General features: G+C 37.7%; 1 protein-coding gene across 1 annotated transcript in view; it reads right to left on the minus strand.

The window, feature by feature from the left end:
• The window catches only part of NEB (nebulin), a 223,573-nt gene that overhangs the window by 160,098 nt on the left and 44,821 nt on the right, over positions 1-18,654 (minus strand). The window contains exons 29-41 of the mRNA XM_025404794.1: positions 16,885-16,992; positions 14,946-15,044; positions 14,059-14,163; positions 13,862-13,969; positions 12,030-12,341; positions 11,720-11,926; positions 9,457-9,561; positions 8,644-8,751; positions 6,536-6,847; positions 5,193-5,399; positions 3,334-3,438; positions 1,941-2,048; positions 195-506 (exon numbers count right to left, since the gene is read on the minus strand). Of these exons, the coding sequence (XP_025260579.1) occupies positions 195-506; positions 1,941-2,048; positions 3,334-3,438; positions 5,193-5,399; positions 6,536-6,847; positions 8,644-8,751; positions 9,457-9,561; positions 11,720-11,926; positions 12,030-12,341; positions 13,862-13,969; positions 14,059-14,163; positions 14,946-15,044; positions 16,885-16,992 (2,196 nt within the window). The remainder of the gene's footprint in view (positions 1-194; positions 507-1,940; positions 2,049-3,333; positions 3,439-5,192; positions 5,400-6,535; positions 6,848-8,643; positions 8,752-9,456; positions 9,562-11,719; positions 11,927-12,029; positions 12,342-13,861; positions 13,970-14,058; positions 14,164-14,945; positions 15,045-16,884; positions 16,993-18,654) is intronic.

Below are 18,654 nucleotides of genomic sequence, written 5' to 3' on the forward strand. Positions count from 1 at the left end.
TATATGCGTATGCATATATATAAAATTAACAACAAAGCTACCTATAGTTTAAATGAGTGAAATCCTAAAACTCCAAGTTCTGGAGGGAATCCTTAATTACAGTGAGTGCAGCCAGGTGTGGGATGGAGTAAGTGGTGCCTATTTTTCCCTCCCACCCATTAGAAATGGATAACAACTTGGTAACCAGTACATACATCACTCTGAATCTGCATGGCATTCCTGGAGTGCTCCACATTCAAGGCATCGGGCAGGAGAGTGTAATGGTGGTATGGCTGTCTGTAGTTGGCGTTGGTGGCAACCTCCTGAGATTTCTTTGCAGCTGTCACACTGACCATATCCAGAGGTGTGTGGTACTTGGTCTTGCTGGCTTCATAGCCCTTTTTGTACTCACGATCAGACTGCATTTTGGCCACATTCATATAGTGAACCAGTTTAGGATCATCCTGAAGACTGCGAAATCCAACTTGCTTGCCTTTGGCTTTCTCGTAGGCCTCCTTATATTTGCACTATTTGAAAACAAAGGGCAGACAGAAGTTGGATAGAAGTCTGATATAAACTGAATTTATACAACAAATAAAGCAAAAGCCAACTTCAGTCTGAATCTAGGTAACATCGAAGTTTTTTTTTTTTTTGTATTTTAAAATAAACAATTAGCAAAATATTTTTAATGGCTCATCTTGAGACCTGCCCTGGAGATCATTAAGAATGGAATAATGGAATAGTTTATATTTATACTCTTCATAAGTAGATTACTTGAATAACTCAAAAACTCAAATGTTCCTGGGAAGTTTGCTTATTAAGCATTTGATGTACACTTTTTTTTTTTTCTTTTTTGAGACAGGGTCTTGCTCTGTCCCCCAGGCCAGAGTGCAATAGTGCAATGATGACTCACTGCAGCCTCTGGGGTCCTCCCTCCTCAGCCTCCCAAAGTGCTAGCATTAGACATGTGAGCCACCATGTCTGGTCAATGTATTCTTTTTATTATATTTCCAGTATTAATTTGTATTATCTTAAAAAGTATTTGCATAATTATGAGTAAATTTCAGCCCTAATACAAATTAGTGTATTAATCTTGAAATTAATGCATTTTTACTCTATCAAGGCATTATGTCAATTCATATACGAATATAACTTAATTTGTAAAAAAAAAAAAATTAACTAAAATCTTGTTATGTAATTAACTAAAACTAATTAACTAAAATCCTGTTATGTAATCCATGGAAATAGAAATACGAAAGACCAGAAAGAATTAGCAAAATATTTTTTCTGTTTTTCCATGTTTCTATTTCCATGGGGTTTTTTCCTTCATGGAAATTATAAAATTAAAACACTGAATTCTTTTAAAATACTTGGAGACTTTTCTAATTTAGTGATATTTTAGTACATCATGACTTTTTTCAAGACAAAATCCAAATAAAAAGTGGCTTTTAAGTTCCTAACAATGATACTAATGAAAGTTTCAAATACTTCACAGTTTTTAAAAAAGAATTTTCTTCTTTGTAACAACTTTATTAAGCTTTTAAATATGTGAAAAATATTTTAAGTGAGGCAATATAAACAATGTAATTGGCAATTAGGATTTTAGGAAGTATTTTTATATTATAATTTCTTTACTTGCTTCTTTATGTAGTTGATACAGTCTTATACATCACATACAGATTTTTTTTTTTCTTTTTTAGAGATGGGATCTCACTCTGTCACCCAGGCTGGAGTGCAGTGGCGCAGTCACAGCTCACCGCAGCCTCAAACTCCTGGGTTAAAGAGATCCTCCCATCTCAGCCTCTGAAATAGCTGGGACTACAGGTACACACCACCACACCTGGCTAATTTTTTTTTTTATTTCTGTAGAGACAGGGTCTTGCTATGTTGCCCAGGCTGGTCTTGAACTCCTGAAGTCTTTTAAACAGACAGGAAGTTTCCTACTTTTAAATTAGACTTACATCACTAGCAATATTCCTTGAACTTTTTGCAGCAACAATTGGGATGGCATCTGGTCTCAAATCATAGCCCTTGGCAATGGTTTTCTTCCAATCTGCTTTATAATGAGCCTTCAAAAAAGTAGAGGTTATTTTATTATTTGACATCATTAAAAGAGGAATGAAACAGAATGCCAAAATGTTTCTTATAAAACATGTCATAATAGATCCCTTTCTATTAAGACAATCTATGAAGTTAGGACTATTAGTTTGTCTTTTATGTATATATTTGATTTGATTTAAAAGGATCAGTAAACTGTATACACAGTATAATCTCAACTGATCAAAAAATGTATATGCTTGTATAACAAAGCAACAGAAAGGTAATGCTTTGACTGTTGGATAACAGAAGATTTTCATTTATTTTTCATAATTTTCTATATTTTCCAACTTTTCTATAATATAAAACACTTTTGGAAAAAAGTTTCTTGTAATGAAGCATTTCAAGCTTATAGAAAGATATGAATACTAAAACTAAAAATCCAGATGTAGTACAACTCAGCTTTAATTGATCTTAATGCTTAAATATTACTTAGAAAATGCTTAAATATTACTTGTAAAAATTTTTTACAACAAAAAAATTTTGTCACTTTTGACATTAAATTGATACTTTCTATAATAGTTGTTTATCTTAAAGCATTTTTCTCAAGTCTCTTACTGTATTATGAAGCCTAATAAACTAGAAATGATCACGCTTTAGAGTGCATTATGCACTTTAAATGAACCAAAAGCACAGGAATGTATAGTTGGATATGAAACAGAGTCTAAAAACATTGGAAAGAATGACTAAGCCATCTTTTAAGAAATTAACAATTTATCCAAGTTTTATTATGTTTTAAAATTAGGATTTAAAAAAAAAAAAAAAAGGAAACAATTCATAATAGTGGATTTAAACATTACCACCAATTAGATGTCTAGACTACTCAAGAGAGAGGTTAGTTACATACAAAAAAAGAGTTTGTGAAGAAAACTAAACTGTTTTGGATGTTTTAATAAATAATTAAAATAAAAGTTGTAGAAAGCAATGTTTTCCGTACTGCAGACTAGGCACTCTTGTGTTTTCCAATCTTGTCTATCTCATGGTCTTTTTTTTTTTTTTTTTTTTTTTTAATAGGCCACAACTTACTTGACTGACTTTACAACCCACTAACAAGTCACAGCCCATAGTTTGGAAAAGTCTGTATTAAGCAAAATTTTATTGTGGCCCCGTAGGCTCATGTTGTATGGTTAAGGGTTTAATGTGGAGGCTCAGGGTCCACACTGAGTTGCGCCTCCTACAATTCTCAGGGCAAGAGTTGCAAAGAACCAGAAAGGAGAGGCCCACATAGGCAATATTAGCACCAGGCCAAATACTCACGTCACTCATGTTGAGGGCGTTGACTTTGGCTTGAATAAACTGAGGCAATTCAGGGTCAATAGTGTACTTGTGCTTCAGTTTCTCTCCCTCCACCTTGTAGTTCAACTAAAAGCAAAGGAGACAGCATGCACATATCATTAGCTGACATAATGTAAATTTCATCAAGCACAGACTCCTTTGAAAAGGAAGGCTATCATTTGTGTTTTCCATTTATGAGACAAACGCCTACTCTGTCATGAGGGAGGGGCCCTGGTAGATGCATTTATGTTCGCATTCTACCACTATTTATTGGACAGCACTATTGGTCAGGCAGGGTGGTAAGTTCTGTGTTAAAAGAGGTAAGGAAGGCAGATCTGTCCTGTTGGAGATTATTGTCCAATACAAAGGACAGACATAAAACATGTAAACTACAAACTATCACTAGAATTTGTGATGTGTTATCAACGGAATAACTGTAGCAAAGAAACAAGGATGGTCAGTAAAGCCACTCTGCAGAGGTAACATTTACGCTCAAACTTGGAGAGAGGGGCAGAGGAAGAGCATTCGGGACCCGAGGCTGGAAATGTGCCCGGGTAGACATGGGGGTGGGGCAGTATTAGACAGAAAGTGCAGAAGGGTCCACAGAGAGGGGGGTCTTTTGTCAAGTTGATGAGTTTAGATTTCACTTCACATTCAAGAAATTCCTAAGAGGTTTTACACATAAGAGGGACATGCTTTGATTCGTGTTTTAAGACAGGCTCTCGTGGCTGTTTGAGACCATAGGCAGGGGAGTCCAGATAACAGGTTATTGCAGTTGTCCACACGAGCCACACAGAAGCTGGAAGTAGGGTTGGTGGCATTTGGGAGCAGGCTGGCTGAGAGATATTTAGGAAGCTGACTCAGCAGAGGTACTGGATGTGGGAGTTCACACAGGGAGGTGTTAACGGTGACTGCCAAGTTTCCAGCTTGAGTAACGAGGTAGATGTTGATAGCATTTATTGTGATGGGGAAGACTTTATATAGTGAGTGTACAGTTTGCCTAGCTAACTGGAAAAACACCACGAGAAGCGACATCTCGCTCAGTACAAAAGAAATCAAAAGAATTGACACCATTTATTACCCCTAAGATAGAATTAACCCTTAGACATCTGTGATAATGTGGGGGCAGGAGCTAAAATCCATAGATCTTCAAATCGAAGGCAAGCAAAGCATTTCCCCACCTTCCAAGGTCAGGGCTGAAATACAAAATGTCTTTCTTGGCTTTTTACTTACCCCTCTCTTTCTGGTGGAGGCATTTTAACAGAACTCTAAAATTAACAAGTCATGTGAGGCCCTGAGCATTATAATTAGCTTCTGACAGAAAGAATAAGAGTCCATATAGACATGGTCTCAGAATGAGATCCCAGACGACTGCAAATAAACTGCTTATCTCCTCCCCAGAGGCCTCATTCTAAGATTGCCTCTCAGAACATGCAGCTATTATGCGAGGGGATTAGGACATTATGCCTCTTCCCTCTGTGGCTAGGTAGAAATATTGCAACCCAGAGGAATAAATAACTTGCTTTACAATTCATACAGAGCCACAGATAGTAATAGTAATAATGTCGCTTCATATGTATAATGCGTATCTGCTTATGAATAGCACAGGCTCTCTACGTTTGGAAAACAAAGCAAATTTGGAATAGTCCTGCATGTTCATCTCCCTATTTTTCCCATGTTCAAGATCCCAGTTGCTTCAAAAGGCAGCCCTTTCTCTCATACCTATGAAAGCAGTTTATTTGCTAACATAGATGCATCCTCACGCATTGAATTAAGAAGGATGGAGGAGCGGCTCAGATACGTGTGGTTATTTACGGGCAAATACTTTTGAAAGCACTCACATCACTTAGCTGCTTTGTGTTATGCTGAGCCAACACCATGCCCATGGAATCAGGCAAACTTGTGAACTTGATGGTATCTGGGTGCTGTCGATACTTCTTCTCATTTAATGCATCGCCTGCTTTCTTGACCTTCTCCACCTCCAGGGAACCAATAGGGATCCATCCGATGCCCTTGAAGAAGCTGTTATACTCGTCTTTATACACATTCTGTAAAAGGGTAAGCTCATATGAGAAGATACCCTGGAGAATATTCAAGGGATGTTTCTGGGATCTGCAACTCTATCCAAGGGAAATGAATAGCAACTCTTCAGCATGCTCATGTCTGACTGTCTGTCACAGAGCTTATCTGGAGTGTGGTAATAAGAAGAAGCTGTTCTGTTGTTAGAGTGCATTATACAACACAGAAGGGAATCTAGGTCACGTATTTTCGTGGGTACTGCTAAAAAAATTTTTTTTGTCACTTTTGACAATAAATTGGTACTTTCTATAATGTTTATCTTAAAGCATTTTTTCAAGTCTCTTACTGTACTATGAAGCCTAATAAAACAGAGAGAAATGATCATGCTTTAGAGTGCATTATGCAACACAGAGGGGAATCCAGGTCACTATGGGTGCTGCTAAAAAATATTTTGTCACTTTTGACAATAAATTGGGTTTTCCTTTTGATTCCACTGAAGACTTCAAAACTAAATTATATCCATACTGTCCACCTAGGCTATGCTTGAGCTCATCTGGGGATCAATATTTTCATTGAGTGCCAATAAATGTACAGCACTTCTTCCCTTTACAGAGGGCAATTCTAACAGAAATCTGGCTCCTGCAGCAGGAGATGCTGTGAATGTTAAACACCTTTCCGTGCAACTCTCCATGAATCATGTTGCAAGCACAAAGTATTCCTGGTTCATTTTAGATGACTCATTACAGAGATTTACATGGATGACATTGTGACCTTGAGTTAATAAAGGGGGAAAAAAAAGCACTTTCCCAGATTCAGGAAGGATAGAAAATTCTTCTATTTTGCATTTTATATCTATCACCATTGCGGCCAATCCATCAGGAATACCCATCTCCTCTTGCTGAGAATCAAAGTGGCTCGCAGAGTTAGTGGAATATAGTTTTATCTTTCATCCATAAGTTAAAGACAACATCAATGATTATGATATGAGCACAGAAAGCAGGCAAAAACAGCTTGTCTACCATGCCTTTGGCAGTCTTTCAGTAATGGTTGTTTATTCTAAAGTGCATTTTTCAAATAGCTTACTGTAGTAAGAAGTCTAATAAAAGCGAGAAGTGATCATCCTTTAAGTGCAAACATCTCTGGGTCTGTTGTTGCACATACTTACATCACTCTGAATTTGATTGACATTCCTTGTATGCTCAAGACTCAGGGCATCAGGTAGGTATGTATAATGATGCAATGGCTGTTTGTAGTTTACATTGGTAGCGACATCCTGGGCCATCTTTGCAGCTGTGATGCTAACCATGTCCCCAGGGGTATGGTAGCTGGTTTTGGTGTTCTCATAGTTCTTCTTGTATTCACGATCGGACTGCATCTTTGCCACATTCATATAGTGGACCAGCTTGGGATCATCCTGGAGGCTTCTGAAACCCACATGCTTTCCCTTTGCCTTCTCATAAGCTTCCTTGTATTTATACTGTGGAGGCAGAATGGGGTTAGCAAAGCCCTAGGCATTGATAGCATTCGTGCTGCAATTACATTCACATATAAAGACACTCAGAACTTTGTGACTTTCTCAAGAGCGCACAAAAAATGCAAACCACAACCTCCTCCAAAAGGTTCAGTGAAAACATATATTGGAGTTACAAGCGAGTGTCACGATAAATTCAAGATCAGTTTATTTTCTTTACTATGACTCCTACAGATGGATTTGCATGTGAAACTTTATTTTAAACAAACTGAATTTTCACACTTAATACGAACATGACACATTCTAAATATAAGACCAGTATCTCTTGGTTTCATAGGTTTCAATTTAATATGTTATTTACATCACAAATAGGAGTACCAGCTGGGCCTTCACTGACTCCGTTTATCAGCAGCTGCTTCCCAAGCTCACTGCTGAAACAGTTGCAAATGAATTAAGGAGTCACAGTAAGGGCAGGACCTGCTGTGGGGTTTTCCCATCAATAAAAACCTAATGGAAACAGTTCTGCTGTCCAAAGTCTCTCACTGCTGGAATCAGCAATGGAATATAGGCTGAGCAATCTTGTAACAGGTCAGAACCTCAATTGTTATGCAAGAGAATTCAAACCCACTTAAACCCTGCAGACTTTCAGCTCCTGCAGTTTAAACCTTAATTGATAAACAAGAGTTTAACAGGCAAAAGGATTGTCAAGTAATTTCTAGGCATGTGAAAAATTACTGTGCAAATGCTTAAAAAAAAAAAATTTTTCTTTTTCTTTTTTTTTTTGAGACGGAGTCTCACTCTGTTGCCCAGGCTGGAGTGCAGTGGTGTGATCTCGGCTCACTGCAAGTTCCACCTCCCAGGTTCATGCCATTCTCGGGCCTCAGCCTCCCGAGTAGCTGGGACTACAGGTGCCCGCCACCATTCGATCTCCTGACCTCGTGATCCATCCTCCTCGGCCTCCCAAAGTGCTGGGATTACAGGTGTGAGCCACCGCACCTGGCCAAAATTTTGTTTTTCAAAGATGGAAAGGAGTAGAAGTGTTACAGGAAATGGGCATCAATTTACATGAATTGAAATTATATCCTAAAAAAGTGGACTTTTCCCCCTTTGGTTTATAAAAATCTGTACATTTTATATAACATCTTTTCAATTTTTTAATACAATTATAATGCAGGCAGTCATTTGAATGTAATGTGGTAATGTCAGTCAGGGTGTTCCCACTGAAAATAAATGTGGGCTGTCAGGGAAATGTGTCAGTGAAGGCAATTTGGGCTGTGAATCAAAGGAGAAAGCCACTGTCAGATTTATGACAGCTCTACCAAGTGGAGTCAACTGAAAAGAACCACAAAAGTGTTTCTAAAAGCGACAGGTTTTCCAAACAATATTTTGAGAATTTAAATGCCATTAATTTAACATATTTCTTTCAATGAGATATCAATTTAAACAAGCATTTGATTACTTTTTTTTGAGACGGAGTCTCGCTCTGTTGCCCAGGCTGGAGTGCAGTGGCACGATCTAGGCTCACTGCAAGCTCCACCTCCCAGGTTCACGCCATTCTCCTGCCTCAGCCTCCCGAGTAGCTGGGACTACAGGCGCCCGCCACCACACCTGGCTAATTTTTTGTATTTTCGGTAGAGACGGGGTTTCACCATGTTAGCCAGGATGGTCTTGATCTCCTGACCTCATGATCTGCCTGCCTCGGCCTCCCAAAGTGCTGGGATTACAGGCGTGAGCCACTACGCCCAGCCTGATTACTTTTTAAAAAGGCAAACACCTAAATTTCAACTAAAATTTGTACTCACATCACTGGCAATGTTTCTCGATGCCTTGGCTGCAGTGATGGGAATAGCATCACCCAGCACATTGTTGCCCTTGGCTATTAAGTCGTGCCAATCCCGTTTATAACAGACCTGGACAGAAAACCAAACAGGATGTCAGCATCTGTGTATTCATCAGCTTAAGTGATTCCTCAACTGCTGGGATTGTTTTGTTCTTTTCCAGACAGAAGTTGAAGGAATTCCCCATAGCACATACTGCTTTAGGACATCACACTGGCAAAGTGTCACACTGTGTGTAGCATGAGATCATTGGACTCTGCACTAATTATTCACCTACATTTGGTTTGGACACATATTGAAGAGAGGAATATTGAAAGACTGGATCCAGAGAAAAATAAATAAAGTTCTGGAAGCCATGATATGTGAGGACCAACTAGAGACAATGAAGTTGTTCATGCTCATGAAAGGAAGGTCAAGAGAAGACCTGGTGGTCAGCTTTAGAAATTTTAGGGTTGTTTTTTTAAAAAGGATCTCATTTATTCTTATGTTTCTGGAGAATAACCACCTCCCCTACATGCAAAAGTAGGAACACTAAGTAGAAGTTTTAGAGGAATAGATGGTGAGCCCCTCATAAAGAAGAATGTTATGTCTTTTAAAGTTGTCCTGCACTTGAAAAGGCCAACTGAAGAGGTAAAGAACCATCCTTATGGGATATGTTCCAATAGGGGATTTGTGAGAAATGGGCCTGAATAAATTGTCAAGGCACCATCCTACTCCTAAAGTCTATGATTTTATTGTCAGGTCCGAATTTCACATCCCAGCAAAGACCTTACTTACGTCACTTATATTGTAAGCATTGCACTTGGCTTGGAGAAACTGAGGAAGATCAGGACTCATGGTGTATTTATGTTTCACATCTTCTCCTTTAGCTTTGTATAAGATCTGCAATAAAATGCATTTCACATAGTGCAAAAAGGAAAATCTATTAATTGCTTGCTTTAGAGTAATTTTTAGCACAATTACCCACAATTTTCTAGTGTTAAAAATCAAAGGCATTTTTCTATTTTTTAAAATAAAACAAGCATCTGTTATCTTTAATACCAACAAGTCTTGTGTGTTAAAATAGAAAGAGAAAAAACCCTTAAGAAAATAGAAATTGTTCACTGCCCGAGATGAATGGAAGGTAAATTCAACCGCGAAACCCTAGCAAGAATAATAGAATTCACCAAAGCCAAATCAATTTATTCTTTGCCTGTGAGTTAGTAGCTCTTCCATTTTTGTTAGTTTCTGTTTTTTTATCCCTAGAGAGAAAACAGTAGTTAGAATAAATCTTTCACTTCTGCTAAAAACTTTCCAAATTATAATTGTGTCAATAAAAGCATACAATAATTTCCTCATAATGTAGAGGTGCTTACACATGAATCTAGCATACTCAAAATGCTCACTATTTCATATTTGCTCTATGTTGTTACTTTGAAGAATTATATACACTTTTGACTGAAAGATGTTGAAGTATGTCATGCAGAAATCTTACCGCATCCTCCTCCTGGTATTAGAAATACATTACTTAGTTCCTAAAACTAAAATAGAGCCAGAATCACAAGTAGATTTTCAATCTCATAATTCTCATTTATCATATGTATCCTTACTTCCCAGGCATGACTATGTGGAATATGACATGTAAACTGGTATGCATGTACCCAAGATAAAATCTGACATGGCTAATAGCTAAATTAATCCCCAAATACTAAATAATTTCTTCTAGGACTCAAAGTTACCTCTAAGTCCTCATTGTCTTTAAGAATAATATCTAAGCAATCAGATTCATGAATTCGACCTTCTACACAGCTCCTTCTCTGCCACTGCTACTCTCTTAGCTTCAGTCCAATTAAACCTTCCTTGGATTTCGGTGACAGCCTTCTAATTCATCTTCTCACCTCCAGTCTCTCCTCTTTCCAAAGTCTCCACACTTGGGGCCAGCATTGTCTTTTAAAACACAGGCCTGATAATGTGGCTCCATGGATTAGACATATTCAACATCTCTTCTTACCTACCCCCTAATATCCAGACTCTAAAAATTAGCATATGAGTCCCTTACTAATCAGGTTACAATCCTGAACCTTTTGCTTTTACACTTTTTCATTCCTTTCCTACTGCTGTTATATTGTTCATTCTTTTTCTACTGCTGTTATGTTGTTCCTTTTGCCAGCAATGCTCGCTTCTCTCACTTGCCCGGGAAACGCTGGTAGGCAGTTACCTGTGTACAAGGCACCTCCCTTGTACTTAACATTTTCCTCTCCTGCAGCATTTGTCTCTCTTGAGGACAATGCTCTGTTTGTAGTCATGTCTTTGTCTTATGCTCTTACCCTACATTCTTGTGAATTTCTATATCCCACGAATCCTCATCTATTTCATCTTTATGCCATCAGCAGGTAATACAATGCCTGGTACATGGTAGATGTTCAAAAAGTATTCATTAAATAAACAAGTGAATGCTTTTGATCTTCTGTATACCAAACTTTCCTTTAGAAACTTTGACTTTAGCCAGAGCATAGATGCTGCTCATGAACAGGCAGGCAAACGATATTTGCCTCAATCAGACGTAAGTTAAAAACTCTCTGTGATAATTGTGTATGCTGAATTCTTAGGAGCGAAAACATATATTTATATCTATTACTTCTCTGTATTAATGTTTTATATATGAAAAGAAAATAAGAGAAACTTAATATGTAATTGAATACAACAAAACTGCCAAAATAAAGTGTCTGGGATTTAAGCTTAAATTCTGTGTATGTATGTGTGTGCATGTGTATGTGTGTAGTCTAGAATAGAATTTTTTCACTGTCATTTATTCAATAAAAAAATATTTCAAAGATGGTTAAAAAGGAAATTTTTTTAAAAAAGGAAGATAAAAGGCAAGAGAAGAAAATGTTAGTGCCCAAACTACACATAACTGTAATTTTAAACAATTTAAATAAACAAAATAATAAATTTAAAATGGAAAGATATTGGCCCAGAAAAAGAAAAATATTGGGCTGCTGTTTACTTTTCTAAAAATCTTGCTCCATATCCTCTGTCCTCTCTATTTTGTTGTACTCACATCACTGACTTGCTTCGTGTTCTGCTTTGCCTGGACCATAACTGGGGAGTCCACAATGCTGGTAAATTTGAGGGTGTCTGGATGTTGCCTGTACTTCTTTTCATTCAGAGCGTCACCGGCCTTTTTAACTTTTTCGACGTCGAGACTACCAATAGGAATCCAGCCAATGCCTTTCATCCAGTTGTTGTAGTCTTCCTTGTAGACGTTCTACAGCAATGGAGAAAAGAGGAGTGAGGGCCTAGGCCAGGGTGCTTTTCATGGCAGGCTCTGAACTTAACAGGGGGTTTCTTGAGGAGTAAACGACTCTTACATCACTCTGTATCTGCATCATGTTCTTAGACAGCTCCAGGTCCATGGCGTCAGGCAAGTAGGTGTAATGATGGAGAGAATGCTTATAGTTGACATTGCTGACCACATCCTGAGCTTTCTTAGCTGCCACGACATTGAACATATCATGGGGCGTGTTGTATTTGGTCTTTGTCTTCTCATAGTCTTTTTTATACTCCCGATCTGATTGTATCTTGGCCACGTTCATATAATGAACCAGTTTAGGGTCATCTTGAAGACTTTGGAAGCCGACCATTTTCCCTTTAGCTTTTTCATAGTCTTTTTTGTATTGAACCTATTGTAAACAAAGGTGAGCATAATTTAAAATGTAGTTTGGAGGGTTTTACTAAACAATGAAGCCATAATTTGAAGTAATTGAGCTTCCCAAAACTTCCTGTACATCAATAACCAAACAACAATTCACTTGTATATGCTCTGAAATGTAGTCTGCTTAAAATAAAAATGTTAAGTATTAGGGAACCCATTTGATTGTCTGTAGCTGTTTCTGCCTATCCAAGCGAGGTTGAAATGGGGGGCATTACCATAATTTGTATCAGTGACAAAATAAATCTTTATATTCTTCCTTTGCATTTAGACATTGGTAGAGAAAATAAAAAGATAAATAGGTTACAATCTCTACCAATTATATTGTGCTACTAGAGTGCAAGTAGCTATTTGACTAGTTTTAGAATTTTTAGTAGTGGTAGGATGATTAATATTAATAACAGTAGAATGTAATAAGTCCTTGGATATTCAAAGGGAAACCCAGAGCCAGGAGGGGGTAAACACTAACTGGCTCTGGATAACAAAGTGGGGTGGGGGGACTGAGCTTCCTCGGAGACATGTGGAGGGCACTGTGGGACACTGAGAAGCAGAGCCATGAGGGAAGGTTTGTGGTATGTTGGGGCAGGGGTGGCGGGAGGAAAGCACCCACAGAGAAAGGGGGTCAGTAAGAAATTCTGGGTGGGACAGGGGCATTTCAGGACAAGGACATTTGTTATTCAATCATCACATATTTACACTGGAGCGATGTAAACCTAATTTCAAACAATCAGTAAAGTGGCGTTTGGGACTCTGGGAAGTCAAAAGGAAGGGGCTGTGTTTCATTTCTGGGTCATACAGAGCAGCAAGAAGAGACCCACAGGAGGAGGGCGCAGATGAGCTCAAGCCAGCCAGGAGGCAGAGGTAAGCAGAGAAACGAAAACCTCGGAGACTCCACAGAAATCATGGAGAGGGGAATTCCATTTCCTATAGAATAACAGATGGGGGCTTGAGCCAATTTTCTTTAAATCTCAAAGAGCAAAGTGACTTCAGTTCACATCTTGGTTAAAGATAAATAGGATAAGAAATAAAATTCTTAACTGTAACAGAACCCAAAGACTGTCTATTAGAGGTGGTGAAATTGAGGCCTGTCTATAGAAGTAATGAAGGAAAAAGGGAGAGGAAAGGGAAAGAAGGAAATCATATAAATTAATAAAGTTTTGAGATAAAATTTTACCATCAGGGGCTATTATGACTTACATGGTAAGTCACTTCTGGATCTCCACAAGAGAAGTAGTGTGAGTGAGTGTAGAAATACAGATGAGAATTTTAAGTGAGGAGGCTTGATTAGAACTGAGTAGTAGAAGGTTATACAAATCCTTTCCCCCCAGAAAATTTAAATCTATTTAGGGAACTTTATTTCCTGAATAGTTTTCAATCAGATTTTCTTCCCATTGGGGACCACATGCATGGAGACTTTTGGGTCATTGTCAGACCCCAAGCCCACCCACTCACATTTTCTAGTTGCCCATGTGTAACCACAGCTGGACTTACGTCACTCGCTGCCTGCCTGGCAGCTTTGGCAGCTCTGATGGGAATCGCATCAGTTCTCAGGTCATATCCCTTCTTGCTCAAGTCTTTCAAGTCTGCTTTGTACATATTCTGAAAGAAAAATGTCATTTAAGTCCAACTTAGAGACCATGTTAGTGAAGTCTGGACACACACATCAGCCCGTGAGTCTACCCACACACCTCACTGATATTGTAGGCATTAACTTTAGCCTGGATGAACTGAGGCAGGTCTGCTGGTAGGTTGTATTTGTGAATAATTTCCTCTCCTTTGGCTTTGTAAGCGATCTGAAAGAGATAAAAATGCATAAACAAACAAATAAATAAAGTAGAGAGAAAAGTGTAATGGCATCGGCAAATAATTTCCTAATGGATCATATTTCACAGAGGCGGTTTTAGGAAGGACACTCTTTGTGCATTTGCATATTTATGTGCAAATATCTGTAGGCATTCAAGGTCACGCATGTAGTTGCTTAGGACCCTGTCTCAGTGCTTATTAAGTTCTGCAAAGATCCCTCGGAACTTGCAGTAGGAACCTCTGGGCCTAGTTAGGGGCACTTGGTGGTAACTAGTCCCAAGGAGGTGACTTGATGAAAATGGTAAACTGCAAACACTTTCCTGAGCTCAGCAAAGTGTAATAGGGTAGAATACACCAACCGCCTATATTATATTTTGTGGGCAGTTAGAGGGACTTAGGGGTGGTTTTGATTATGTATAAGTTTTGTTTTAGTGCTGGCTTAAAATATAACTGCTCCCCATTTGATATACTCATTCTTTCTGGTCTTTCCTAGAAATAGGCTTGTAGTTTTTGTTGTCATTAAGAGAAGTCCCTCTTACCTTTTCCTTAGAAAGCAATGTCAAATGGCTAAAAGGACAGTCAATACAATACATGTCACTGTAAATACATGAATTAGGCATGCTTTCTTAATGAACAGCTGGGGAATTGTACAGATGCTTGTGTAATTGGGTATCCATATTGTATAATAACTAGAGGTGATCAGTACATTTGAAATACAAATGTATTTGTATTAGTTAACATCTATTAACATATAGATAGGATTAACACTTACATCACTCCTCTGGGCCTGATTAATTTTAGACTGTACTGTAATTGGAGCATCTTCAATCGAGGTAAACTTGAGCGTGTCTGGATGTTGGCGATATTTTTTCTGTTCGGCAAATCAAAAACAGAAAAACAACTTTGTTTTTCACTGAAGGTTAATATGTCAAAATCCTTGAAATTTATTTTGAAGTGACAAGGAAGATTTCTTCCATGATTTTAAAATGTAAAAATACTAGATTCTTGATTGGCTTGATGAATGCCATACAAAAGTCAGTATTTTAAAAAATCCACTTAATTGTGGATGGTTTGGGACAGCACAGACACACATACTGCTCTCAGGAACAGGACTCCTTTCTTAATTTCTTGCCTATGACATGAAAGAAGATACCCTCAGCTAAGCAGAATCCAGAAACACTACAGAGTTTTCTAAAGGTTTGACAGAAAAGCAAGCAAGGAGATTTGGAGTGTCTTTGCATGACACAAACAAGTTCTCTTTTTCCCTGTTATTCCATCAGCAAATGGCATCAAGAAGCTGTCTGGTTGAAGGAGGAGGAATTGAGGAATTAGGCCAACAGCTAGGAATTATTATTAAGAGAGACAGGACTTTTGCTCTGCAAGCCTTAATGTGGTTAGTACATAAGTTATCACCAAAGTGCTAAAGGGACACTGCAGAGGAGACCCTGGGGAGGTGTGCCCACTGGGAGCTGACAACTTCTGGCTATCTTATTCCTGTATTCGTCTCTATTTTCCCAGTCCTCTTCCTTTGTGCATATTGTACATCCCAGTTAGTATCATCACTCTTTCAGCTTCAGACTTCTAAGAACCACTACCTAGAACTTTCTTCTGGAAGATCTTTGAGCAGACAAAATGGTTTTCATTGAAAACAAAATACTGAACAAAACGTAAAACTTGAGTGTGGAAGACAACCCTCATGCCACACCTCTGTCCTTTGTGTAGTCTGCCCTCCTTGCGGATGTACTCACCTGACAGCAGTGAGTCTTCAACTGTCACGGAGAAGGGACACATAACCTTGCCGCCTTATGAGCCTCAAGATCATCACTATTTTTTCTTACACTGAATTTATATTTTACTTCAAAGCCAACCAGAATATGACATAGGGAATAATTCTCCAAAGACAAGTTCTATAATGGCTGCATTATTCATAATCACAAAAAAATAGAAACCATCCACATATCCCCCAACAGGTGAAACAATAATAACAATGTGGTACGTATTATGCTGGGGCAAAAGTAACTGTGGTTCTTGCCATTACTTTTAATGTCAAAACTGCAATTACTTTTGTACCAACCTAATAAATCCACACAAAAGATTACTACTCAATAATTTTAAAAAACCAAATTATAAGCAGAAACATGGATGAATCACAGAAACATTACATGAAGTGAAAGAAGCCAGATACAAAAGAAATTTCTAGAAAAAATAAAACTTTAGAGATAGAATGCAAATCAGTGGTTGCCTGGGGCTGAAGATGAGAGCTGCAGTTTTGGGGGGGAAACTTTCTGGGGTGCTAGCAGCATTTTAAAATTCAATTGCAGTGATGACTACACAATTATATGAATTTATTAAAACCTGTCAAGATGTACACTTAACATGAGGGACTTTTATCGTATGCAAGTTATACCTTAATAAAATTGTTAAAAATATTTCTATAATGAATGGTTAACATAAATGGTTAACATAAACAGTTAACAAGTTATACCTTAATAAAATTGTTAAACATATTTCCATAATGAATGGTTAACATAAATGATTTTGGTAATATAAAGGTTTGTGCTGGTCTACCCGGGTAATTCATGCACTTGGTAAGCTCTTTTCCTCAGCAACAGTGACTGAGAATGAAGCAATGAAGGAGCACTGCCCATGGTTTAGAGAACTTTAACACAACACAGTCACCACTCTCCCTCTGACACACCCAGTGGCTTTACCTCATTGAGGATGTCTGAAGCTCGCTTGGCCTTTTCCATTTCTAAGGACCCAAAAGGCACCCAGCCACAACCTTTCATCCAGCTATTGTAGTCAGCTTTGTATTCAACCTAAAACACCAAGAGAAAGGTTACATTTCTTTGCTGTGTCAACATCATCATGCAAAATCATCAATGTTTTACCCAAAACAATGTTTTTGAGATTTCTGACCAGCTTCCTTACTCCAGACATTAAGGTTATTTTATATATTTCTTTGGTGAGATATAGTAACAGCTCTTAGATTTTTGCTTTCCTTCTAACTGGTGTGTGTTCCATTTCATCCTTATTTCCAACTTAATGGAAGCATGTGGTACTCTAATTCCAACCTGGAAAATGCTCAAGTCAAATTTGCACTTCAAAGAAGTGAAATTGTCAGTTAACCAAATGTGAGACGTTTGTTCACTGGAACTTTAAGTATTATGTTTCTATCAAATTAAAATAGAAGGCCGCATTGAAGGTGGATTATTTGCTCATTTTCTAATTTCCTAATTACATAAGACTTAATAGAATTATTTGTACTGAGTGTTTGCCCACATGGCCCTTCATGTGTACTGGTCAACTTTGGAGTGTTTCTACACTGGCTAACAAAACACTTTAAAATAGTTGTACTCGTTAATTTGCATAAGAGAGCGGTTATTATTTGGAATTGGTCCTAGTTGAGGCACAGTTACTTGATGCTATTAAAATAATGAGCAACTCTTGTTGTCTGAGCATAGGTGGTACCAAAAATTTACATTTTAGATACAAAATTCAAACTGTTGTTTTTACTCTGGGCCTTTTAAGTAGAATGGAAAATCAAGAAAGCATTTAGTTCCTGCCCTTCAGAGGCTTACGATCTATTTGGGATGAAAAAACATAACAAAATCAAACTAATAACAAGCAGAATAACAATGCATAATATAGAATTCTTAGTGGTAGGAATGTAAAATTTTGCAGCCGCTGCAGAAAACAGTATGGTGGTTCCTCTACGAATAAAAAATAGAGCTACCATGTGATTCAACTATTCAACTTCTGGGTTTATACCCAAGAGAATTGAAAGCAGGATCTCAAAGAGATATTCACACGCCCATATTCATAGCAGCATTATTCAAAATAGCTTTAAGGTGGAAGCAACCCAAATGTCTACCAACAGATGAATGGGCGAATAAAACGTGGCATATCCATACAATAGAATATTATTCACCCTTAAAAAGGAAGGAAATTCTGATACATGCTACAACATGGATGAACCTTGAGGACATTTTGCTAAGTGAAATAAGCCAATCACACAGAGACAAATACTGTATGACTTCACATATATGAGGTATCTAGGGTTAGTCAAACTTAGAAACAAAGCATAGATAGGTGGTTGCCACAAGCTAGGGGAAGAAGGAAAATGGGAGTTGCTGTTAATGAATACAGAATTTCAGTTTGGGAGATGAAAAGGCTCTGGAGATTGGTTGTACAGCAATGTTAATACACTTAACACCACTGAACTGTATACTTGAAAACTGCAAAGGTGGTAAATTTATGTTAGTGCATTTTATCACATTTTAAAAAATAGAATTGTTAGGATGAAGTATTCAGTTGCAGAGTTTGGACAAATTAATTTGCTTAAAGAAGCTCTGATCTGCAGAAAAAACCATTATTATAAATATTTATGTTAAATGATATATTTCTTTTCAGATAGAAATCTATGTAAAGATCATTGATAATGATGAATGTGATGATTATGATAATAGTGATGATAGATA

The sequence above is a fragment of the Theropithecus gelada genome, chromosome 12, assembly GCF_003255815.1.
Source record: "Theropithecus gelada isolate Dixy chromosome 12, Tgel_1.0, whole genome shotgun sequence".
NCBI classification, from domain to species: Eukaryota; Metazoa; Chordata; class Mammalia; order Primates; family Cercopithecidae; genus Theropithecus; species Theropithecus gelada.